Source organism: Bos grunniens, chromosome 6, assembly GCF_055505025.1.
Source record: "Bos grunniens cultivar Pamir isolate PY7600 chromosome 6, Bosgru_T2T1.0, whole genome shotgun sequence".
Classification (NCBI taxonomy): domain Eukaryota; kingdom Metazoa; phylum Chordata; class Mammalia; order Artiodactyla; family Bovidae; genus Bos; species Bos grunniens.
In genome coordinates this window covers 91,471,598-91,498,886 of record NC_141170.1, presented here as the reverse complement: position 1 = coordinate 91,498,886, position 27,289 = coordinate 91,471,598, and the positions used below count along the sequence as shown (strand labels likewise).

General features: G+C 35.7%; 1 protein-coding gene, 1 long non-coding RNA gene and 1 pseudogene across 11 annotated transcripts in view; 1 reads left to right on the top strand and 2 right to left on the bottom strand.

The window, feature by feature from the left end:
• LOC147370991 (uncharacterized) overlaps positions 1-27,289 on the bottom strand; it is a 148,829-nt gene that overhangs the window by 15,814 nt on the left and 105,726 nt on the right. For 2 of the 6 annotated variants that reach the window (XR_015165681.1, XR_015165680.1), the window contains exon 3: positions 995-1,078. The exons of 1 other annotated variant lie outside the window; for it this stretch is intronic. This is a non-coding gene — a long non-coding RNA (uncharacterized LOC147370991). Of the gene's footprint in view, positions 1-994; positions 1,079-8,355; positions 10,543-24,563; positions 24,701-27,289 lie in introns of those variants that run through there. 3 more of the 6 variants (XR_015165690.1, XR_015165686.1, XR_015165691.1) reach the window with 3 other exon arrangements.
• The window catches only part of STPG2 (sperm tail PG-rich repeat containing 2), a 630,294-nt gene that overhangs the window by 561,930 nt on the left and 41,075 nt on the right, over positions 1-27,289 (top strand). The window contains exon 13 of one of the 5 annotated variants that reach the window (XM_086406658.1): positions 23,418-24,256. The exons of 3 other annotated variants lie outside the window; for them this stretch is intronic. In XM_086406658.1, coding sequence (XP_086262784.1) covers positions 23,418-23,507 — 90 coding nt within the window. In that variant the 3' untranslated portion in view covers positions 23,508-24,256. Of the gene's footprint in view, positions 1-21,006; positions 21,250-23,417; positions 24,257-27,289 lie in introns of those variants that run through there. One more of the 5 variants, XM_086406663.1, reaches the window with a different exon arrangement.
• LOC147370993 (protein AMN1 homolog pseudogene) lies at positions 7,041-7,958 on the bottom strand (annotated as a pseudogene).

Genomic DNA, 27,289 nt, shown 5'->3' with positions numbered 1-27,289 from the left:
AGTAATTATCCATATATTTGATCATCTTAGTGTCTGCTTATCAGCATCTCTCAATGAGAATCTTTAATATGTTTCTATTTTGTCTTAATTTTTTATAACTACCTCAAGTATTCTCTAAAGTCATTGATGTGGCTTTTATTAATTCTGACTCTTAATATTTCTAATCTGTACATTCGATTTGAGTATTTTGGCTCTAAATTTTGTTGTCTTTCATCTTATCTTTGTGAGTCACCTTATTGATTTCTAATTTCTTCTATTAAATTTTTCTCATATTGTTCTTGAGAATATGCTTTTAGTCCTTATATTATGTTTCAAATTATGTTTTTATTTTGCATCTCTCTCCCTTCTAATACTTTTTCTTTTTTTCCTATTAGAATATGTTTGTATAGTTTGTATAGGCTATTTCCTTTCATTTTTTAGAAATGTTAAAATGGGCAGCTTTGTTCAGATCTTTTATTTTCTCTGACTTCATGTGATTGAATTATCCTTGACACTTCTGTACATTTTAGAGTATTTTCTCTATTTTACTATTATCTAAAGGCTATTCTTATCTATACACTTTTTGTATTGGCATATTAAGTAGTATTTATGAACTCTTCCTGCACCTATGTCCTCCTCTCTCCATCATGTACTATTAATAGATCAGGTCCTCCTTCACTCAAAGGCATCTCTTCAGCAATTCTGGTTTCCTCCTTCTTCATCAGGCTTTTTTTTCTCTTTTAGACCATCTCAACATCAGATTCTGGTATATTGCATTTTTAAAGTGCTTGGTTGATCCCTTTTCCCCTCCAATCATTGTTGCATCTTTCTGTTTCCATTTACTATAACTTTCCTTAAAACATTTTCTGGACTTGTTTTCCCCACCTCCTCTCCTGTTATTCTCTTTTGTACCTAGTAGGCTTTTACTCTACACGATACAGAAGCCACTGTTGTCATGGCCAATAAGAACGGCCATGTGGTTAAATACGGGGTGGATTTTCGGTCTGTATCTTACCTGTTCGCAGCATTTGACATGGCACTTAGCACTCATTCCTCCTGGAAGGGCTTCCCTGGTGGCTCAGCTGGTAAAAAAATCCACCTGTAATGCAGGAGACAGGGGTTCGATCCCTGGATTGGGAAGATCCTCTGGAGAAGGGAATGGCTATCCACTCCAGTATTCTGGCCTGGAGAATTCCATGGACTGTATAGTCTGACTTGCAAAGAGTCGGACACAACGGAGTGACTTTCACATTCACCTCCTTGAAACTTCTATGTTTAACATATAGGACAGCATCCTGTCTCCCTAACCACCCATTTTCAATTTCCTTTTCCGGTTCCTTCTGATCTCCCTAATTTTATTAAAGTTGGAGTTCTCTTAGGCTCTACTTTTCAACTTCTTTTTTTATCTCGGAGCCTTGATGACAGCTTTAAATGCTATCTTTATGTTGATGAGGTCTCATGTTTTACCTCCATCCAGTCAGGCTCTTTCACTAAGCTTCAATCATCAAACCCCCACTTGGAAGTCTAGTGGGCATTTCAAAATTTACATATCCAAAGCCAAACTTCTGGCTTGACTCATCTCTTCCTCACCTTCATGTAATCGGTCAGAAATCCCTATTGACCCTCCTTTCAGAATATATATGAATTTCAACTGCTCTAAAACTTCTGGCGCTACCACTGTCATCAACTTTTCTCTGAATGATGGATGTAACTTCCTAACGGGTCTCCTTGCGTGTCTGCTTGCTCCTTCTAGCATTTATTCTCGAGACTGTAGTCAGACTGTGCTAATTAAAATATAAATTAGACTAAATCTCCCATCTGTTCAAAACACTCCATGCTTTACTTTTCATTCTATGTAAAAGCGAAAATACTTAACTTACAGTGATATAAGATCCTATGCAATATACCTGCCTCTAGCTCCAACCCAACTGCTCTTTTTTCTCATCCCCTACTAACCTCCACCGGGTTCACTCCACGTGAGTGGCACTGTCTTTCTGGCTGTTCCTCAGGCCTGCCTTTGTACCTGCTATCTCTGATGCCTTGAATCTCAACATCACCTGTCCAGTGGTTCATTCTCAATTCCTTCCAGTCTTTCCTCATTTATCACCTTCTCACAGAGGACTTCCCTGACTACTGTATTAATTGGAACCCTTCTCCCCCAAGGACTTCTCCATGTCTCTTCTTTAATGTTTAATCACATTTTAATACGCTATAGACATATTTGAGTTTTGATTTTAATAACTCTCTAAATAATGTAAACTTCATAAAACTAAATATTTTTATCTGATTTGTTTACTGCCATTTCTTCAGTACCTGAAGCAGTGCCATATACACAATAGATTCTCAATTAAGTGTGGTAAAATGAACAAAGAAAAGAATGAGCAAGTGAACTGTGCAAGGGCTAGGTCTCAGCCATAGCTCACTATAATCCATGCTGTGCAACCTGGGTTCTTTCTCTTATTGTTTATTAATTGCCATGTTAGGGCTCACTCATCCCAACTAAAAAGGTGTGGAACTCCCATAGTTTTTAGATCTTTTACTTAACTCAACATGATATCCTGGATTATAGAAATTCCTGGTGATAGTTTCTCACTCTGCTGATTTTGTCCTGCATCAGAGAAGTTGTTAATGTTTGTACTTTCTTGGGTTTATCCTGATTTTCCCAGGGCTGATGAGTCACTCGAGTAAGCTTTGCTCAAAATTAGAAAGTATAATGAGAATTAGCAGGATTTTCTTAAGTCCTCATTTCCTAAGTATATATTAATTTCTTTGAGGGAGATGGGGCAAGGAGTGATACATTTTTTAGTTTGGGCATCTCATTGTATCCCATTCATAGTTTAGGTCTTGCTGGTGAATTTTGTTGTAATTTTTTACTGTTTTCCTTCATTTTGTTAAATACGGAAGGAGTGAGGGTTTTTTTTTCCCCCAGTACTGTTTCAATCCTCTATCTTTACAGGAAATCTGTATACTTTATTTTTAAAAATGAAGCAATATTAAAAATAAACCAGCAATCTGCACCATTGGCATGTTTTTGTTTCTCTGTTTCTTATTTTAGTTAAAATGTGCAGTTATTTGTTGCAAGTTTCAAGACCACTACATTTTTGTTCAGTCTTCCTTTTTATTTTTGCAGCTGTAGATTTTACTGAGAATCTGAGTGACATTTTCCTAAACCATATGATTATGCATTTTTCTTTTGTTTCATCCATGAAAGCATTTGGTTTTTGATTTATAAAAACTCTTTATAATTAAATAACAGCAACATTCAGCAGTATCACTTGTCAGTGACGAAAACGTCTTCTCAAATGCTAAATAAGATCTTTATGAGATTTCTCTTAACTAAACTGCATAATAGGCACAAAAACAGAAAATATAGACCAATGGAACAAGATAGAAAGCCCAGAAATAAATCCACATACCCATGGGCACCTTGTCTTTGACAAAGGAGGCAAGAATATATAATGGAGAAAACATAGCCTCTTCATTAAGTGGTGCTGGGAAAACTGGACAGCTACATGTAAAAGAATGAAACTGGAGCACATCTGAACACCATACACAAAAATAAACTCAAAATGGATTACAGACTTAAAATGTAAGGCCAGAAACTATAAAGCTCCTAGAGGAAATCATAGACAGCACACCCTTTGACATATATCACAGCAAGATCCTCTTTGACCCACTTCCTTGAGTAATGGAAAATAAAACCAAAAACAAATGGGACCTAATTAAACTTAAAAGCTTTTGTATAGCAAAGGAAACAATAAATAAGATGAAAAGAAAACCCTCAGAATGGGAGAAAATAATTTCAAGTGAAACAACTGACAAAGGATTAATCTCCAAATTATATAAGCAGCTCAATATCAGAAAAATAACTCAATCAAAAAATGGGCAAAAGACATAAACAGACATTTCTCCAAAGACATACAGATGGCCAATAAACACATGAAAAGATGCTCAACATCATTAATTATTGGAGAAATGCAAATCAAAACTACAATGAGGTATCACCTCACACTAGTCAGAATGGTCATCATCAAAGTCTACAAACAATAAATGTTCTAGAGAAGAGGAGAAAAGAGAACCCTCTGGCACTGTTGGGAATTTAAATTGATACAGACACTATGGAGAACAGTAAGGAGATTCCCTTAAAAACTAGGAATAAAACTACTATATGACCCAGTGATTCCGCTACTGGGCATATACCCTGAGAAAACCATGATTGAAAACAACACATGTAACCCACTGTCCACTGCAACACTATTTATAAAAGCTAGGACATGGAAACAGTTGATGTCCATTGACAGATGAATGGATACAGAAGTTGTGGTACATGTATACAGTGAAATATCAGCCATAAAAAAGAACGAATTTGAGTCAATTCTAGTGTTAATCAAACTAGAACCTGTTATACAGAGTGTGGTAAGTCAGAAAGAGAAAAAGAAATATCATATATTAACACATAAATACGGAATTTAGAAAATGGTATTGATGAACCTATTTCCAGGGAAGGAATGGAAACACAGATGTAGAGAACAGACTTTTGGACACAGTCAGGGAAGGAGGGAGTGGGATGAATGGAGAAAGTAGTATCAACATATATGCACTGCTGCTGCTGCTAAGTCACTTCAGTCGTGTCCGACTCTGTGTGACCCCATAGACGGCAGCCCACCAGGCTCTCCTGCCCCAGGGATTCTCCAGGCAAGAACACTGGAGTGGGTTGCCATTTCCTTCTCCAATGCATGAAAGTGAAAAAGTGAAAGTGAAGTCACTCAGTCGTGTCCGACTCTTAGCGACCCCATGGATTGCAGCCTACCAGGCTCCTCCATCCATGGGATTTTCCAGGCAAGAGTGCTGGAGTAGGGTGTTAAATAGATAGGCTGGCACTCTGTGATGATCTACAGAGGTTAGATGTGGGGAGGGGAGCAAGACTCACACAGAAGGGACTTATGTATGATTATGACTGATTTTGTGATTCTGTACAGCAGAAACCAACACAACATTGTAAAGCAATTTTCCTCCCATTAAACATACATTTAAAAATGTAAAAAATATAAACTGAATAATATAAAAATTGAAGCAAATTGAAATTTTCATGGGTGCATCCTGCAGCATATGGGATTTTAGATCCCCAGTAAGGATGGAACCTGTGCCTGTTGCACTGGAAGCTCAGTCATAATCACTGGACTACCAGGGAACCACCACAAATGGATTTTCTATTAAAGCTCTTATAATTAGTGGTGTTGAACATCCTTTCATGTACCTCTTGGCCATCTGTATGTCTTCTTTTTCTTCTTTTTTTTTTTTTTTTTAAGGATGATAAGTCCTTTATAAACCTTAAAAATCTGACACTTTAGATCTTGAAACTAGTTTCTTAAAAAGGGGAAAAAGGTAGTGACTTGGTTAGGTGTTCAATATTAAATCTTACTGAATTTGTCTTTAGAGAAATTTCATAGATGGAACAGGCCTTACCCATTTTATACATACACACATGTGTACCACCTTTGCAGTGGTAATACACTATATTGTACACTATACACTATAAACAGCACATTTATAAAGTAGGTAATAGTAAGGAGAAGAAGTAGAGTTGAATATGTAAACCTGTCCCTCTATGTATCTCCAAGTAATCTACCATACCATACTTTCCCTGTTATTCACAGTATCACAGTTAAAATAGGAAGTCTTTAAGAAGGTCCCTGGAGAAGGCAATGGCACCCCACTCCAGTACTCGTGCCTGGAAAATCCCATGGATGGAAGAGCCTGGTGGGCTGCAGTCCATGGGGTCGCTAAGAGTCGGACACGACTGAGCAACTTCACTTTCACTTTTCACTTTCATGAGTTGGAGAAGGAAATGGCAACCCATTCCAGTGTTCTTGCCTGGAGAATCCCAGGGACGGGGGAGCCTGTTGGGCTGCCGTCTATGGGGTCGCACAGAGTCGGACACGACTGAAGCGACACAGTAGCAGCAGCAGCAGCAGCAGCAGCAGCAGCAAGAAGGTCCCACTGACAAAGGCTTTTGGCATAGGGAATATGGTGAATTTGGGGATCGTTTAAGCATGGTGTATTTTAGAGAATTTTGTGATTATAGATAGTAATATATTTCATTTGAAAACTAAGACCTCTGCTGTTTATTTTACAATGTGAAACCAGTAGAGCTTCAGGATACAACCTCTGTGATGCTATTTCATATTTACTCATTCTTACACATTCTTGAGTCCCTTGGACTGCAAGGAGATCCAACCAGTCCATTCTGAAGGAGATCAGCCCTAGGATTTCTTTGGAGGGAATGATGCTAAAGCTGAAACTCTAGTACTTTGGCCACCTCATGCGAAGAGTTGACTTATTGGAAAAGACTCCGATGCTGGGAGGGATTAGGGGCAGGAAGAGAAGGGGACGACAGAGGGTGAGATGGCTGGATGGCATCACTGACTCGATGGATATGAGTCTGAGTGAACTCTGGGAGTTTGTGATGGATAGGGAGGCCTGGTGTGCTGCGATTCATGGGGTTGAAAAGAGTTGGACACGACTGAGCGACTGAACTGAACTGAACACATTCTTGAATGCAGTTTTTAAGGAAGAAATTTTGTAGATGAATAGCATGTATTGGGGGAAAGTAGCCATAAAAATCAATGAAATAAGTGGCCAGGCAAAGGCCTCAGTATCACTCAAATGCTAAGATATGATATCTGAGATTATGACATTAAACTATTACATTTCTTTGTGTCATTGAAATAATAATTTTTGTGAAGAATATACAGGCCTGATATTCAGCTTTGCTTTTTGGCCAGTGGACATTTAAATACTTTGGAAGGCAGTAGCCAGAAAACAGCTAGGAAGGTAACTGTGCTTTTGGAAATAACTTAGAATTCTCCTGTTTATCCACAATGATAAATATCTCTTATAGCAGCTCAAATTTCTAGTTAGAAGGAAATTTCCAGGGGAAACAGGTAACTTAAAAACATTATTATTTAAGAAGAAAACAATACCCTCCCCCAGTATATCAGAGGGCATGCTATAATTGCCATTTCAAGAACACTCACTCATCAACGAACTTATATATAGAAATAAAAGCACTATTAAAATAAAAGCAAAGCCAGGTTAACTTCAAAGCATAAATCATACTATTGGAAAGCCAATCTCTGAGACCACTGTTTGCAGGGAAAGTAGTATGAAGATCATAGATTTGCTAAGCTTCAGTGAGCATCAATGCACAGTCCACATCACTTGCTTTAGTTTGTTCAGGTCTACTAATTGCTCCAAGACTTCTCGTGAATGATCTGTTATTAGAGGGCATCCATGGAAGAGTAATATACATATCTGAGGACAGCAAGTAAGGACAGTTTCTACAGCCTTGTCAGTCAGATTCACACAATGCCCCATATGAATCTCCTCTAATTTCTTGGCACAAGGTCTACTAACAAGTGCAGCCACACCATGGTCAGATACCTGAGTGGCTGGAAAATCAACACTGCAAAAATGCACAGTTTTCTCCTAATGCCTGCAAGAACACATCAGTAATACCTAAGCAGCCTCCTAAGTCAATGATCTTTAACAGCCGGCAATTGAGTGCAAGAGCAAGGACTCCTTCATCAGTGAGATTGCAGCATCTTTTCAAAGAAGCTTCATGCAGGTAAGAACAAGATGAAGCCACAGCTTTTATTCCTTTTGAAGTTATGGAAATTCTGTTTTCTTTTGAGGAATTTCAATTTAATTTCTTCAGTTTTCTACAGTTACATAGGTGCAGGAGAGCAGTATCTGAAATATCACAGCTTTGTAGATCTAGAGTTTGGACTTCAGGATGTAAAATCTCACTTATGTTTGAATCTGTTATCTGCCCCTGCACGCTCATAATTTTGATGAGTCTATCTTTTATGTTGGGTGGCAAAGGCTTAATGTCTGTGATATATCTAGAAATATCCTTCATGAAGCACCAAAGGCATAGATCCGGGAGCTGACTGACCCGCTGAGGGCTGGGCATCGAGGCTGCCCTTCGGAGCCTCTTCCAGGGTCCCGGGGCTGCAGAGATTTAGCCAGAGACCGTCTGTCAACTCCCGCCTCCAGCACAATGCGTAGTCCCTCGTGACCTGTATGTCTTCTTTGTATACATGTCTGTTTAGGTCTTCTGCCCAAGAAGACCTATTTGGATTGGGTTGTTTTGATGCTGTTAAGTGTCATGAGCTAATTGTAAATTTTGGAGACTTATCCATTATTGGTCACATCATTTGAAAATATTTTCTACCAATCTGTGGGTTGTCTTTTTATTTTGTTTATTGTTTCCTTTGCTGTGCAAAAGCTTTTGAAATTAGTTCAGTTCAGTAGCTCAGTCATGTCCGACTCTTTGTGACCCTATGGACTGCAACACCAGAACTCCCTGTCCATCACCAACTCCTGGAGCTTACTCAAACTCATGTCCATAAGTCAGTGATGCCATACAACCATCTCATCCTCTATCGTCCCCTTCTCCTCCCACCTTGAATCTTTCCCAGCATCAGGGTCTTTTGCAATGAGTCAGTTCTTTGCATCAGGTGGCCAAAGTATTGGAATTTCAGCTTCAACATCAGTCCTTCCAATGAATATTCAGGAGTGATTTCCTTTAGGATGGACTGGTTTGATCTCCTTGCAGTCCAAGGGACTCTCAGGAGTCTTTTCCAATACCACAGTTCAAAAGCATCAATTTTTCAGCACTCAGCTTTCTTTATAGTCCACCTCTCACATCCATACATGACCACTGGAAAAACCATAGCTTTGACTAGGACCTTTGTTGGCAAAGTAATGTCTCTGCTTTTAAATCTAGGTTGGTCATAACTTTTCTTCCAAGGAGCAAGCCTCTTTTAATTTCATGGCTGCAGTCACCATCTACAGTGATTTTGGAGGCCCCCTCCCCACCTCCACAACAGATAAAGCCTACCACTGTTTCCACTGTCCCCATCTATTTGCCATGAAATGATGGGACCAGATGCCATGATCTTAGTTTTCTGAATGTTGAGTATTAAGCCAACTTTTTCACTCTCCTCTTTCACTTTCATCAAGAGGCTCCTTAGTTCTTCACTTTCTGCTATAAGGGTGGTGTTAACTGCACATCTGAGGTTATTGATACTTCTCCCAGCAATCTTGATTCTAGCTTGTGCTTCGTACAGGCCAGCATTTCTCATGATGTTCTCTGCATATAAGTTAAATAAGCAGGGTGACAATATACAGCCTTGATGTACTCCTTTCACAATTTGGAACCAGTCTGTTGTTCCATGTCCAGTTCTAACTGTTGCTTCCTGACCTGAATACAGAGATCTCAAGAGGCAGGTCAGGTATTCTGGCATTCCCATCTCTTTAAGAATTTTCCACAGTTTGTTGTGATCCACACAGTCAAAGGCTTTGGCATAGTCAATTAAGCAGAAGTAGATATTTTTATGTATCTCTCTTGCTTTTTTGATGATCTAACAGATGTTGGCAATTTGATCTCTGGTTCCTCTTCCTTTTCTAAATCCAGCTTGAGCATCTGAAAGTTCATAGTTCATGTACTGTTGAAGCCTGGCTTGGAGAATTTTGAGCAATACTTTACTAGCGTGTGAGATGAGTGCAATTGTGCAGTAGTTTGAGCATTCTTTGCCATTGCCTTTCTTTGGGATTGGAATGAAACTGATCTTTTCCAGTGCTGTGGGCACTGCTGAGTTTTCCAAATTTGCTGGCATATTGAGTGCAGCACTTTCACAGCATCATCTCAGGATTTGAAATAGCTCAACTGGAATTCCATCACATCCGCTAGAGTTTTCATAATGATGCTTCCTAAGGCCCACTTGACTTTGCATTTCAGGATGTCTGCCTCTAGGTGAGTGATCACACCGTCGTGATTATCTGGGTCATGAAGATCTTTTTTGTATAGTTCTTCTGTGTATTCTTGCTACCTCTTGTTAATATCTTCTGCTTCTGTTAGGTCCATAACATTTCTGTTCTTTATTGTGCCCATCTTTGCATGAAATGTTCTCTTGGTATCTCTAGTTTTCTTGGAGAGATCTCTAGGCTTTCCCATTCTATTGTTTTCCTCTATTTCTTTGCACTGATCACTGAGGAAGGCTTTCTTATCTCTCCTTGCTATTCTTTGGAACTCTGCATTCAAATGGTTTTATCTTTGCTTTTCTCCTTTGCTTTTTGCTTCTCTTCTTTCAAGAGCTATTTGTAAGGCCTCCTCAGACAGCCATTTTCCTTTTTTGCATTTCTTTTTCTTGGGAATGGTCTTGATGCCTGTCTCCTGTACAATGTCACAAATCTCTGTCCATAGTTCATCAGGTGCTCTGTCAGATCTCATCCCTTGAAACTATTTGTCATTTCCACTGTATAATTTTAAGAGATTTGATTTATGTTATACCTGAATGGTCTAGTGCTTTTCCATACTTTCTTGGATGTGGGGTATCTCTTCATGGTCGCTCCAGCACCGAACAGCCGCTGCTCTGGCCTTTTAAGAAGATTTCAATGGATGAGTTAGGATGTTTACATCTTTATTTTAGCTCCATCCAATTCAGGCTTGAGTTTAAGTAGATCCCATTTGTTTATTTTTGTTCTATTTGCATTATTCTAGGAGAGCAAGCAAAAAATATATTTCTTCAATTTATGTCAGAGAGAGTGATGCCTATGTTTTCCTCTAGGAGTAACTACAATGAGATATCCCTTTACACTGGCTAGAATGGTTATCATCAAACATCCACAAACAGTAATGTAATGTAAATCGGTATAGCCTCTATGGAGAACAATATAGAGATTCCTTAAATAACTAAAATTAGAGCTACCATATGACCTTACAATCCCACTCCTATGCATATATCTGGAGAAAAACATGATCCAAAAGTATATAAGCACCCCAATGTTCATTGCAGCACTGTTTACAATAGCCAACAAATGGAAGCAACCTAAATTCCTATCAGCAGAGAAACGGATAAAAAAAGATGTAGTACATTTGCACAGTGGAATATTACTCAGCCGCTAAAAAGGATGAAATAATGCCATTTGTAGCAACACAGATGAACCTAGAGACTGTCATACTGAGTGAAGTAAGTCAGACAAAGAAAGAGAAATATTGTATGACATCCCTTATACGTGGAATCTAGAAAGAAATGATAGAAACTAACTTACTAAACAGAAAGGGACTCACAGACTTAGAGGATGAACTTATAGTTGCCTGTACACACCGCTATATTTAAAATGGATAACCAATAAGGACCTACTGTATAGCACATGGAACTCTGCTCAATTAACATTGGCAGCCTGGATGGAAGGGGAGTTTGGGGGAGAATGGATACATGTATATGTGTGCCTGAGTCCCTTTGCCGGTCACTTGAAGCTATCACAACATTTGTTAATCAGCTATACCTCCATACAAAATAAAAACCAAAATTCTAAGAGTACTATTAAAAAAGAACTTAATATCTTACATGAAAATTACATATACCTTCAAAAATACTTCACCCACTGAAGCAACATTGCTCCTTATGAGCACATTCTCTGCAATTTAAAAAGTCCACCAGTTAAAGGTGGGGAGCATGGTTTATTTCAGAAATGAAAACTTAGTCTTTGTTTGAGAGTGCTTAGCCCATGGAAGACTCACCAATACTAAATTGAGAATTTCTTTCTTAAAATTCATTTATATATGAACATATGCTCTAATTCTATACCCTCATTTTTAGGAAAGTAAAGAGGTCTATTGCATTCTGATTTTTCTCCAGGGTTCATTTAGTAAGTGCTATCTATAGCTGTTTCTCCCTGTTCCCATTCTAGCACATGGTCAGGAGAACTGGCTCCCAGACTGTTCATCATTAAAATTATACCTAAGCAATGATAAATTATATTGATGAAATAAGAGAAATGGAATAACAGAAAATATAGGAATCAGAAAAATATGTACATGATTATGTAAGAAAGCAAAAATTTATAGTGACAGCTTGGCAATTCGTGTTTTCCTTATCAATGTTTTGTAATAATATGCACTTCCCTTACAGACATACCATACAACAGCATGCTAGCAGTTTTGCCTAAAGAAAACAAAGTAATGGGCCATGGATTCTTAGAGTATTACTGTTTATAGTGCTAAAATATTTTAAAGTTCTAACACGGGGTAACAATCTTTTATTACAGATTCAAAGTAATGAGTGTAACATTTGTTGTTCAGTCACTAAGTTGTGTCTGTTTGCAACCCCGTGAACTGCAGCACGCCAGGCTTCTCTTTCCTTCACCGTATCCCTAAGTTTGCTCAAACTCATGTCTGTTGAGCCATCCAACCATCTCATCCTCTGCCGCCCCCTTCTCCTTTTGCCCTCAATCTTTCCCAACATCAGGGTCATTTACGGTGAGTCAGCTCTTCGCATCAGGTGACCACAGTATTGGAGCTTCAGCATCAGTCCTTCCAATGAATATTCAGGGTTGATTTCCTTTAGGATTGATTGGTTTGATCTCCTTGAGATCAAGAATCCTCTCCAGCACCACAGTTCAAAAGCATCAATTCTTTAGGGCTCAACCTTCTTTATGGTCCTCAAATTAATTTAACTAGCTAACAAAGAGATTACCAGAAATGTATGTTTGTTTAAATTGAAGACTTTAAATAAAAGAGGTATATATTTCTCTATTAGATTTTTTTTATAAATGATCTCTTATAATTTGGAAAACATGATGTGTTAGGAAAGTATTGCTTTTCTTGTTGTATTAGAACTTAACTGGAGCATTTATATGGCTACACATTTTGTTTATGTAACCTGATCAATAATGCTAAATAATTGACATTTATTAAGTTACTGGTTATGTTAAATACTGTAGTGAAATAATTATAATTTTTATGCAGTAAAGGTCATGTTTATCAACAGTTCTATATAATTAATTTCTATCATTTTTAGGTCAAATTGGCAAGTAGTCAGAATTGTATAAGCTGCCTGCATATGGTTTTTTCTGTTTGGATTATCCTTAATACTTGGGAAGTAATGGCAATAAGTAATACTTCTAAACTGTTTAATCATTTTTATTTTAAATAATGGTTATTTTTTCATGTACGCTGCTGCTGCTGCTAAGTCGCTTCAGTTGTGTCCGACTCTGTGCGACCCCATAGATGGCAGCCCACCAGGCTCCCCCGTCCCTGGGATTCTCCAGGCAAGAACACTGGAGTGGGTTGCCATTTCCTTCTCCAATGCATGAAAGGGAAAAGGGAAAGTGACACGACTCTTAGCAACCCCATGGACTGCAGCCTACTAGACTCCTCTGTCCATGGGATTTTCCAGGCAAGGGTACTGGAGTGGGGTGCCAGTGCCTTCTCTGTTTTCCTGTATAACTCATCTTAAATAATGCTTCTTTTATCCTATGTAAAACAATGACAAGAACTCCTGCTTTTAAAAAAAAGTGGACTTAAACATGAGAAATTTATTTTTCTTAGCATTTTAATATAAATGTTGCTTTCTTCTCTCTCATGGAGTCATGAATTTCTAGCTAAGCTATAGAGCAGAAAAACAAACAACTTTTAAAAATATATTTGGCAGACAAAATTAATGCCCCATTGTGAGTCTCACCTTTGAAGAAAGTCAAAGAACAACCAAGGTACATTTGTAAGAAATTATTAGATAAGAGAAATGATTCACACACTGCTGGGATACACATACGGCTCTATGGGAACTTCCTTCAGAGTTAGAATGCTTCTAAGAGAGTGCATGAAACTGTACAGATATCTGTACAAGCATAAAGGGTATGTGTATGTCTTGGCAACAGAAAGATCATTTTTACCCTAACCTAATGTTTTGTTTTTACCTTCCAGATTATGCAGTATATTTCATATAACCAAGGCAGTGCAGTAATTCTCTGGTTTAAGCTTTTTCATGCAACAAAGCTTACTTTTTTTTTTTCTTTTTTTTGTTCTAGCAGCAGGAAACATTTGACTGAAAAGCAAATCACAATCTTTTGAGACTAGGTGCATGCTGTGTAATTTTGAGTTCAGCATGTGTCTTGGGAAGGTGTGTTTAATAATTTTTTTTTCCTGAGGCAGTTTTATTTTGTCTGCCTGGAGATACAAAGACATTCTGTTCAACTGTTAAAGCTCTGTATTAGTATAAGCAACAGCTTTAAAATCAAGAAAAAAATTGCAAACTATTTTTAGATTTCTGTTTACAATATATTCTGATTGAGAACACTTTCCTCCTTTTGGGGCATACAAGTAGGGTTTGGAAGACATTTTCATATTTAGGGTAATAAAAGTAGAAAATGACAGTACTGAAAAAAATTGCCTTTATAAGTATTTGTCATGTATAAAACACATTTGGTCCCTTTCTGATTTTTTAACATATATATATGTAAATCATTTTCAAGTATTTATTTAATGTGTTCATGAAGTCTTCAGAGAGAATACAAAATAGTCCTCTTGTCTCTTAAGAGTGAAACTTAAAAAAAGACCTTGCAAGTATTCAGGCTCATGTGGACAATAGCTACTTATTGATATAAATTACTTCATCTTTTTTTTTTAACCAAACTCCTCAGATAGAATTCAATGAAATTTGAAATTTTGTTCCTTATATTGTTCCCTTGTTTTTTTTTTTTTTGTCCTAAACAACTTTTTTCTCAAACATTTAATGTATATAGCTTTATTGCTGGGAGTGAGTTTCTTTGAACATTGTAAATACAAAATATATATAGTTTTTACCTACATTTACATTGTTTTTGAAATATAAATTATTCTCTTGAAACTGACTCCATTTCTGTCACTCCAAGGAATGAGATAGGATTGTGTATCAGGTTTTACGCCATAGTTTAGAACTAAAAAAAAAAAAATGCTGGCAGAAAGTGTAGAGTCTGCCCTTCTAGGTGAAAACACAGTACAGTTGTAAAAGATGTCCTATTTCCCTGCACAGAGGCAGAGGTGCTGCCACAGTGCCTAACACACTCTAACAACGTATTAGAATGCTTTAGTAAGACATGTACAAAATTTCAGATAAATAACATCAAATGTGACTTCAGTTACATAACAAATCACTGTCCATAGGCATTAGTTTCTATAAAAATCCCCCAGTCAGTAATGTGTTAACAGACATAAATAGAAAAATCAACAGTAACACAATAAAAGTAGGGTACTTGAATACTCCATTTACATCATTGGGCAGATTATCCAGATAGAAGATCAATAAGGAAACACAAGTCTTCAGTGACACATTAGACCAAATAAATTTAATAATATATAAAACATTCAACCCGAAAGATTCAGACTATGTGCACATTCTTTTCATGTACACATGGAACATTCTCTGAGATAGATTACATTCTAGACCACAAAACAAGCCTCAATATGTCAAGTATCTCTTCTGAACACAATGTTGTAAGACTAGAAATTAACTGTAAGGATAAAACTGCAAACACACAAATATATGGAGGCTAAAAAGTATGCTACTAAACCACCAATGGATCACTGAATAAATAAGATAGGAATACAAAAAATATCTAGATACAAAAATGATTGTCCAAAACCTATGGGACACAGAAAAAGCAATTCTAAGAGGGAAGTTTCTAGCAATACAAGATTACCTCTGAAAACAATAGAAAAAAAAAATCAAATAAGCCTAACTTATCCCTAAAGCAACTAGAGAAAGGAGACAAAACCCAAAGTTAGTAGAAGGTAAGAAGTCATAAAGATCAGAGCAGAAATAAATGAAATTGACTAAAAAAGATAGAAAAGAAACTAAAATCTGATTCTTTGAAAAGATAAAATTGATAAAATATTTAGCCAGACTCAAGAAAAAAAGGAGAGGGTCTAAATCAATCAATCAGAAATGAAAAAGGAGAACTTATAACTGAAATCACGGAAACACAAATGATTTTAAGACACTACTACAAGCCGCAATATGTCAATAGAATGGACAACCAGAAAGAAATGGGCAAACTCTTGGAAAGGTGCAGACAGAACCAGGAAAAAACAGAAAATATAAATGGGCCAATTAAAACTACTAAAATTGAATTTGTGATTTAAAACAACTCCCAACAAAAGTTCAGGACAAGGTGGCTTCACAGGTAAATTCTATCAAATATTTAGAGACTATTTAACACCTATACTCCTGAAAATTCTTCCAAAACTTGCAAAGGAAGGAGAACTTCCAAACTCATTCTATGATACTGCCATCACCCTAACACCAAAAGCAGACAAAGATACCATAAAATAAAATTACAGGTTAGTATCACTGTTGAATATGATAACAAAATTGTCAACAAAATAGTCAGCAAAATACTAGCAAACCAAATCCAACAATATATTAAAAGGATCGTGCACCATGACCAAGTGGGATGTATCCTAGGGATGCTGGAAAATTTCAATATCTACAAATCAATGAGTATAATGCACCACATTAACAAACTGAAGCAAAAAATATCAGTAGATTCAGAAAAAGATTTTGATAAAATTCAACATCCATTTCAGATAAAAAGTCTCCAGAAAGTGGACATAGAAGGAACATATCTCAACATAAAGGCCATATATGACAAACCCAAGCTAACATAGTACTCAAGAGTTAAAAGCTGAAAGCATTCCCTCTAAGATCAAGAACAAGACAAGTTTGCCCACTCTTTCCACTTTTACCCAACATAATTTTGGAAGTCCTAATCACAGCAATCAGAGAAGAAGAAATAAAAGGAATCCAAACTGGAAATGAAGAATTAAAGCTGTCACTTTTCCAGATGACATGGTATTATACATAGGAAATCCTAAAATTGCTACCAGAAAACTAATGGTATTATATCAATATCAATAAAGGCAGTAAAGTTTCAGGGTACTAATTTACAGAAATTGGTTGCATTTCTTTACATTAACAATGAGAGATCAAAAGGAAAAACTGGGGAAACCATCATACTAAAAGAATAAAATACCTCAGAGTAAACCTACCTAAGAAGCTAAAAGATCTGTATTCCAAAAACTGTGACACTGATCGAAAAAAAGCAGATGACGTAAAGAGAAGGAAAGATATACTGTGCTCTTGGATTGGAAAAATCAATGTTGTCCAATGACCATGTCACTCAAAGCAATCCACAGATTCAATACAATCCTTATAAAATTATCAATGCCATTTTTCACAGAACTAGAACAACAACAAAAGATTATGTTTGTGTGGAAACACAAAAGGTCTCAAATAGCCAAAACAATTTTGTGAAAGAAGAATAAAGCTGAAAAAATCAGACTCCTGGTAAGTTAGACTATACTACAAAGCTGCACTAATAAAAATGGCATGGTACTGGCACAAAACAGACACATAGATCAATGGAACAGATTAGAAAGCCCAGAAATAAGCCCATGCACTTACAGTCAATTAATCAATATCAAAGGAGGCAAGAATATGCAATGGAGGAAAGACAGTCTGTTCAATATGTGGCACTCAGAAAACTGGACAGCCACATGCAAAATAATGAAATCAGAACAGTCTCTAATACCATATACAAAAATAAACCCAAAATGGATTATACATTTAAATCTAAGAACAGAAGTTATAAAACACCTAAAGGAAAACATAGGCAGAACACCCTGCCATCTGACATAAATCACAGCAATATTGGGGCAGATCTGTCTCCTAAAGTAATGGAAATAAAAGCGAAAATAAACAAATAGGACCAAATTAACTGAAAAGCTTTCACATAGCAAAGGAAGCCATAAACAAAGCCAAATATAACCTATGGAATGACAGAAAATATTTGCAAATGATGCCAATGACAATGGCTTAATTTCCAAAATACATAAACAGCTCATATAATTCAACAACTAAAAGCAACCCAATCAAAGGATGGGCAGAAAACCTAAAAAGACATTTCTCATCATCAAAAAGTCTACAAATAGTAAATGCTGTAGAAAATGTGGAGAAAAGTAAACTCTTCTACAGTGTTTGTGGGAATGTAAACTTGTGCAGCCATTTTGGAGAACAGTATGGAGGTTACTTTAAAAACTAAAAATAGAGTTACCATATGATCCAGCAATCTCACTCCTGGGGATATATCCAGAAAAGACAAAAACTCTAATTCAAAAAGATACATGCACCCCAGTATTCATAGCAGCACTCTCTACGATAATCTAGACATGGAAGCAACCTCAGTGTTCACTGAAGATGAATGGATATAGAAAAAGTGGCACATATACAATGAAGTATTACTCAGCTATAAAAAAAAAAGAAGGAATAATGCCATTTGCATCTATATAGGTGGGCATAGAGATTATCATATTAAATCAAACAGAGAAAGACAAATATCATTTATATGAAATCTTAAAAAATGATACAAAATAGTATTTACAAAAGAGAGACTCACAGATATAAAAAAGCAACTTATGGTTACCAGTAGGGGGAAGAGAGAGGAAGGATAAATTAGGAGTTTGGGATTAACACTACTGTATTTAAATACATAACATCAGCCTCCTGTATGGCACACGGAGCTATATTCAATATCTTATAATAATCTATAATGGAAAAGAAGCTGAAAAAGAATATGTATCTGAATCACTTTGCTATATAGGTAAAACTAACACAACATTAGAAGTCAACAATACTTCACTAAAAAAAAATAAGAGGGAAAAAATATATGAGATTCAGTCTGGAGGAAGAGCAAATGACCAATGACCATAAGATATTCAAAGTCTTTAACAGTGAAATATGAATCAAAACAATGGGCCCACTACTGTCTTTACAATATGTTTGGCCCAAGTAGGGAACAATCAAAATATCTAGTATTACAGCATCTTTGGAGAAACCGTATTTATTTGCCCTACCAGATTCCAATTTTAGAAAACATCCTTAAAAAATAATTATATAAAGATTTATTTCTAAACATGGCTATTCAATATTTTTGTAGGCAACAAACTCAAATTTCATGTCTATCTATAGCAATCTCATGTCTTATCATTTATCTGAATAAATGATAGAAGTATCTATACTACAACTATGACAAAATAGAAAATGAATAGTGAATTGATGCTGTATTAATTGTCTTATAGAGATATCATAATACATTAAGTAAACAAGCAATTAAAATTTGTTATGTAATGCCATATGTTATGAGAAATCCGTATGTGCATAATTTGTTTCAGCAAAGAGAAAATTATGGATGGATCCACATGGAAAAGTTATTTGTTACCTGCTGGGAAAGGGTTAGTTGTTTTTACCTTTAAAAAATACAATTTATTAAAAAACTTTGATATCATAAGAGGGAAATTCATGATAGATATTAATTGAGCCTTTTCTTTGAAACTCAAAGTCTTCTGATCCACTGGTGAGACTTTCTCCTCTTTAAACATGTTCCAAGTTTCTGGTGTACCAAAAGGAAGGGTGGTAGGAAAAGTTTGTCTTACATGAAAGTAATAAGAAAGTATATTGAAAAAAATCTAAAGATAATAATCACACCCACTAAAAGTTAGTTGGATTTTTATTATCACTATGAACTGGCGATTCTAAATAACATCAGTGATACTGCCTCTCCCTGCCAGAGTGTCCACTATCACCCTCCCTCCACAATTTTTCCATTTTCCACTTTTAGTTAAGAAATTAATATAATATTATATGTCAATTATATGTAAATAGAAAAATAAATTCTAGGTAACTAATTACCAAACCTGTAACTTCTCTCATATCTCAATTTTAGACTTTTATCTACTTAATTCTTTGCCATTAGCAAAGAATGTGTGTGTGCCTTTGTGTGTTTGTAGCACATATTGAGGTTTTTTTTGGTGTATATATATATATATATGTACGTATATATATATGTGTGTGTATGCTCTGGGAGTGGCAGTAAGTATTATAAACAGCATTTTTCTTTTGTTAAGTCTACTTTCATCACAATAGAAATATATATTCATAAAAATGAAATATTCAAGAAAGTTAATAGAATGTTGAATTCTATCTCAAAAAGGACAACCAATGTTAAACCCCTGGTGTATATCATTCAATAAGCAGATATTTCTTCCTTCTGATCTTTTTAGATTAAACATAAACAAATTGAACCATTTCAAAATTCAGTTACATGGTTTTCTAAATGTTAAATAGGCATTATCCTCTATTGTGCTATTTATCAAATTATGTAACTTGACTTCATATGTATTCCAAATAGCCTGAGTTTCATACATGGTGCATACACTCAATATATAAACATAAGTATTCTCCAATAAGCCAGTTTGAAATTTTGCATGATGCATATTTTATGCATATCTAATTTGAGAGTTCAAAAGGAAGAAAGAAATCTTTTATTTACCAGTTAGATCTGCTTGCCTTATAAAAGTTGGTTTTGCATTATATGTGAAACTGAAGAAATAACAGTGCTTAGATAAATCAATAAACACTCAGAAAATGTTTTCTACAAATTCAAGAGGTATTCTATTTACAGTATTAAGCCTTAACTGCTATGAACCTCTTCTTGAAATATTAGTTTTCATTTTTTCCCCAACAGTGAAACACTATCTTAAAATTACTTTTTTAATAAGTCAAATAGGGTAAACAGATACAACTGCAATTGTTACAGGGAATGGTTGGGTGGCTACCCTGCCCTGCTTGCTACTACTTTTTTCCCTAGACCCACATCCAAGAGAGTCCCTGAGGCACGTTCTCAGAATCTCTGTGGGTCTCCTGGGCAGTATTTTAGTATTTTACTGTGGATTCCTTTCTATGGCAATAGAAAGGTCACTTCAGTGACCTGTATAATTCTGAAGATTGTTTGAAAAACATTGAAATAATACAAATAACATATTCTTTTTAATAATGTGACTATTCCTATTTCCTTTTATTGTTCCAACTAGAGACTATGGTCAGGAGACACTTGTGGTTAGGAAACACAGATAACTCAGACTAAAGTTTAGACTTTGTGATACAATATATTCTACATGATATAATTGTTGGTTGTTGTTTAGTCACGAAGTCATGTCTGACTCTACGACCCTATAGACTATAGCCCACCAGTCTCCTGTGTCCATGGGATTTCCTAGGCAAGAATACTGGAGTGGGTTGCCATTTCCTTCTCCAGGAGATCGTCCCAACCCAGGGATTGAAACTGTGGCTCCTGCATTGGCAGGTGGATTCTTACTGCTGAGCCACTGGAGAAGCCCATGCTGCTGCTGCTGCTAAGTCACATCAGTTGTGTCCGACTCCGTGCGAACTACCAGGCTCCGCCATCCCTGGGATTCTCCAGGCAAGAACACTGGAGTGGGTTGTCATTTCCTTCTTCAATGCATGAATGAGAAAAATTAAAGTGAAGTCGCTCAGTCATGTCTGACTCAGGGACCCCATGGACTGCAGCCCACCAGGCTCCTCCATCCATGGGATTTTCCAGGCAGGAGTACTGAAGTAGGTTGCCATTGCCTTCTCTGGAGAAGCCCATAATAGTGTATAAAAATTCTATAAAGATGCATTTTGTATCATATATCATATATTTTAAGAATTACCTTTCCTAATGTACACTGATGGACTATAAAGAAAGCTGAGTGCCGAAGAAATGATGCTTTTGAATTGTGGTGTCGGAGAAGACTCTTGAGAGTCCCTTGGGCTGCAAGGAGATCCAACCAGTCCTGGGTGTTCATTGGAAGGACTGATGCTGAGGCTGAAACTCCAATACTTTGGCCACCTCATGTGAAGAACTGACTCATTAGAAAAGACCCTGATGCTGGGAGGAATTGGCGGCAGGAAGAGAAGGGGATGACAGAGGATGAGATGGTTGGATGGCATCACCGACTCAATGGACAGGGGTTTGAATAAGCTCCAGGCCAGGAGGTGGTGATGGACAGGGAAGCCTGGGGTGCTGCAGTCCATGGGATTGCAAAGAGTTGGACATGACTGAGCTACTGAACTGAACTGAATGTACACTGAAAAATACTATTATATTTAAAACATATGAAGTTCTTTGTAAAATGATGGAATTTTTCCTCATTATAAATCACAGAATATTTGATGAAAAACTTTGACAAAGCAGCACATATCAGCAAAGCAAATATGTGTCAGATCTCAATCAGGTGTTTTGTGCAATTGCATAGTTCCCATTAAAGAGTTCACCCACATTAATTCCCTAATCTTATTGCTTCCATTTAAAAAAAAAATTATTGTTAATTCTCTGTCTCCTGAGAGACAACTTGAATCCAAATCACAAAATAATTGTCTCAAACTTTAAGTTTGTTTTATAAAATGAAAACATGAAAGCTCCCATAATCATAGCTTATTAAATATAGTGGTTCTACTCACATGTTAATTTCCACTTCTTTATAATCATAGCTTTTAGAAATGACGCATGCTCAAAGTATTCTCCTTGTCTGTTCATTTGGTTACTGGTCCTATAAATTCTGTCTGATCATTCCCTCACAATGCCCTGGCCAGGACATAAAAGGAGGCAAGGAATAACAAAACCTTTTCTAGGCACTTGCACTCCATCACCTTCCTGAGTTCCTGACAGAGGTTTCTGTCTCAGTATTTTAGCTTCTGTACTCTCTATGTGTATATTTCTCCAGTCTTCTTTTTGGCTATTTAAGCTTGGTCTTTTGATTCGGTTTGGCCTCTTTTTTTTGTCTTCTTTGTAGTCATGGGCTAGAAACAACTAATTTTATCCCTCCCATCCTGTGAGTGATAGACTCAAATGGGCGGCTGGCTGCCTCCTACCTTCATTGTTCTAGCTCTCCCTCAGACATCTCAGACCCCAGACGTCTAGAACTAAGCTTAGTATCTTTCTCTTTGACTCTGCTCTCCCACTATACCTTCTCTAATGGTGAGCTATAGCAACATCGCACCACTTTTGACCCTTTCCTGTACATCCCTACCGTATTTAACTGGAGAACTCACCCAGTGTTTCCAATGAATCACCAACTCTCTATTCCAGATGTTATTATTGAATATCTTGATTCAGTAATATAATTTCAGGTTTTATTTCATTTTATTCAAAAAGTAGTAAAAAAATGACTACAGCAATTCCAAATCCAAATTCTTCAAAGTACACTCAGTTTTTACTATAAGGTATTAAGACATATTTTTAAAAAATTATGAACATTATTGGGTTGTTATTATAGATAACTGAGCACTCTGTTAAGCCAGTAAGTGGGCAAATTTTAATACTACATGGATTTTATTATTGTATATATATATATATATATTTATTTGCCTGAGTTTTAAAAAATGCTTCTTGACATGTGGGTATATTTCCAATCTTAGTTTTTTCTGACCCATATTTTCTAGAAAAGTAGCAACACATTTAACTGTCTGACCAAAATACCATAACGTTTTGAATGTACTAAACTGTGGTTGTATGTGTTTTTTGTTTTAGTTTTGCTGTCAGTTCAGTTCAGTTGCTCAGTCGTGTCCAACTCTGCAACCCCATGGACTGCAGCAAGAGAAGCTAGATGATAGAGAGAAAGGAGTTTACAATTTGTAGTCATCTGTGAGAAATCTGAAAGCAGATTGACTAATCAAATACATTTCTCAAATATCTTTTTCTTTATTTTCCAGTTCCACTGCACAGGCCAAATTATTGCAAGACTATTTGACACGGAGCAAGGACTTTCTTTGCCTAAAGGGAAGGAAATGGGATTCAGCTGAAACCTGGGAGGTGGGGGGCGGGGGGTGGGGGTGGGGAGTAGGTTTGCTGCTCTATAGTGTTTATAGGGCAAAGAAAGAAATTTAGTACTTTAGGGATCAGGTTTATCATGACCGCCTCCAGAGAGACTTTGAACTATTTATTACCACTTTAAAATATCTTTTCTAAAAAGCTCAAAGCCTCCAGACAGAACTTTATGTAGAAGTGCATGTTATATATTTAGGAATTTAAGGGAGAGAATGTGCACAGCATGGAAGGAGAAAAGACTGAAAATGTTAAATCACTTTTCCTTATTACTTTCAAATTTTAATAAGACAATATACATTTGTCATATCACATATTTTTAAATAAATCATTAAATGAGGAAAAATGTGTAAGAAATATTTTATGCACTAATTTATTAACATCATAAACATTTATTTCTTTTAGCTTTCATTGTTTATACAGGACATTGATGGTAGGCTGTTAAAGTATAATTTAGTCACAGGATTTAGTTTTAAGAGGATATATAGTAACATCCTTTAAATATGCTGCTGCTGCTGCTAAGTCACTTCAGTTGTGTCCGACTCTGTGTGACCCCATAGACGTCAGCCCACCAGGCCCTCCCTTAAATATGCTAGTGTATCTTTTTCCTATCACCTTACTTTCTTCTATTAGAGGCATTACAGTCTACAGTTTTCCAGAGAGAAGCCTTATCAAGTAGAGAATCCATTCTTACTGCAGTATACAGAGTTCTATCTTAAAAAGAAAAAAAAAGCCAAAGTAGTTTCAATAAACTTCATCAACCATATTCTTATTTAAGTCATAGGATGACTTTTACTTATTGTCCAGCTCCTGGCAGTGTTCCTTGATCACAATTTAATTATTTTGCATTTGTCTACTGAGTTTACAAATATTTCCTGAACTCAGTCATCAAAATGGTTTAAATTTTTAACCTATTTACCAGCTTTCTCATTTTTTCCTCTCCAATTTACATTTTTAATATAATTGCTTAACAGACTAGTGTCCTTTCCATAGGTTCAAAAATTACTTTTTTATTAATATGCTTTATGGTTCATATACCATACTATATGACTGTAAAATGAGTTTTTGAATATATTATACATGTAATTTATTTTTAAGTGGAAAACATCTTTTGGTGAATCATCATCTGGTTAGGCTCTTCTACATTTGTCATTAGTACTGGAATTCTTTTCTGTATAAATAAAAGAAGAGTAATTACAATATATAATTAAGAATTTGCATGCTTTTATCCAATTTAAAATATTTAATATTCTTTTAATCCTATACTTTTTAACATTTTAATTAAAAAATTTAAGAAAGAATTCTTTTAGAGGGATCATGAAAACCAGAAATGGTTATTTTAGAAGACTTTGAATGTATTCAGTGAATCTGGTTTCTAACTTCCATCTAAAATAATGTCAAAGCACTGCCTGGTTAAAACTCTCCCATAAGATGGGGTTAAATTGAGTGGCTATGCAATTCTCATGACCTTTTTCAGATACTAGAGATAACTTAGTCATTTTCCATTTCTCAGCTATAATATTTCTTTTGAATGTTGTGAACTTTTAAAAAATGTCACTAAAATGTTAACTATTTTTTTTTTCTTCACACATTTGTGCGTTTTGACTATACTAACATGGGTGCGAAAAAGTCTATTGCAAATATGTTTAACAAACTCTGTATTTCTCAACTTATAATCTTATTTCACACTTCAATGCATGATTTATGGCATTGAATAATCTATGATCTAGTCTTCTGAAAGGACATGGAAAAAGATCTCCAGTATCTTTTTTATTCATTCTAGCATTTTTTTACTATGATCTTCATATACTTTTAGGATGATTTCATTAAACTCTAGGAGAGTGTGAATAATGTAACCATAAAATGGAAGAAACCCACAAAAGACAAATATGATCAATTTATCCATCTAGAGAGTAAAAATTTTTGGATGAAAAATAAATAAGCATCTAAAATCCTCAGAAAAATTAAAATGATCAAATATTACAGATATCTAACAGATGTGGATCATTTATTATGTGCCCACTTCCCTTCTAAGAACTACTCATTCCCATCAATAGAAAATTAAACCAATCACTAATTCCCACTATTCATTCCCATTAATGGAAAATTAAACAAATCACCGATTCTCATTCACAGAACTATTAAGAGGCAATGCCTGGTTCTAAGTCTAGAAAAGTATAGCTTGAGAGAACATGCTCTTAACCTCTCTACTAAGAATTAAAAGAAATATAATTATTTCCATTATGAGTGAATGAATTCAGAACATGCCACCCTAACATAAGCCTCTCTGAAGTACCCTCTATTTTGAGTTAAAAACACTTGAAAAATGGCAAAGACAATAAACAACAAAAAAAAGAACACCCCAACTTTCCAGGCAGGAGATGAAATTTCCCTGTGAAAGATATCCTCCCTATACCAGAAGAAAAGTAACATTCCCATCATTAAGGATGAGAAGCTAAGACTAGGAGAATTCTGTACAAGTAGACCTTGTTAAAATAATTCTTATCTCCCTGTGGCCTCTCCACATGGGTTAGTTACTTTTTCCCAATTGTCTCTCTTTTCTCAACCTAATACAGAAAACCTAGATTTTGCCATTTCTTTGACTCCTCACTCATGAAGGCTTACATGCCATGTAAAATTTGTGTTAGATAAACTTGTGTGTTTTTTTCCTGTTTATCTGTCTTAAGTCAGTTTAATTCGAAGGTCCAGTTAAAAATAACTGGGTAAAAGTAGAATTTAGACTCCCCTGTACTATCAACCAAAAAAATTAAAAAGAACTAGATGACTACATATCAATTAAGATACCAAAAAGACTTTTTATTCAAAAAGATACACAATGACAATAAAAATCTGATGAAAAAGACAGTAGTATGAATTGGGCCTCTTTAAAAAATCAAAATATGATTCCCTCTGGCTAAGTAATTCTGTGTCTAATCATCTACCTTAAAAGTGAAAAACTGAAAACTGTATAAATTATATATATGTATTAAAGTGTAGAAGTAAATGTGACATAACAGCCCTAAAATATGTCCTTAAACATTGAATAGCCTTGGGAAAATCCTGACATTGTATATACACTATAACTATTCCTACATAATACAAAATGATAAGCAAGCAGCAATCAGCAACGGTAACAAATCCCATAAAGGAATGCATAGAACAGTGATTGGGAAACATCTAGATATTTTAAAACTAAACTAATGTAGAAGATGAATCCCCACTTCTGTCAATTACATTTCAGAATGGCTGTATAAACTGAAAGTTTAGAGGCTCTCTGTCCTTCGCACAAGAGTTTGGTGTGGCTGGGTAATAAATAGGAGAAATCTAAGCCATAAGCCTCCCATTAATCATAGGTGTGGGTCTACTTTTATTACCTTTTGGTATAATAATGGATAGAGAGTTATTTTAAAACTCCAGAATCTTGTGAAAGCAAATACAACACTTCTTTATAGGATTATTTTCAGTTTTGAACACATTTTTCTTTCCTATTCCTAAAAATGAGCTACAAATGAAACATTACAAACCCCTATTAGGAAGAATAAACATATGTAAATAAAAGGAAAATTAGCACACTCAAAAACAATATATAATAAAGCAATTTGGTGAAACTCTAAAAATACATATAATCAGACCATAAAATACATAAGAAAAAGCAAAAGATTTAATATAAACCAGAATGAAAAATCTGGGAAGCAAAGAAACACAAAGATTTTAAAGATTTTTAAAGATTTCTAAAATACTCATAGATTCCTGATTTCAG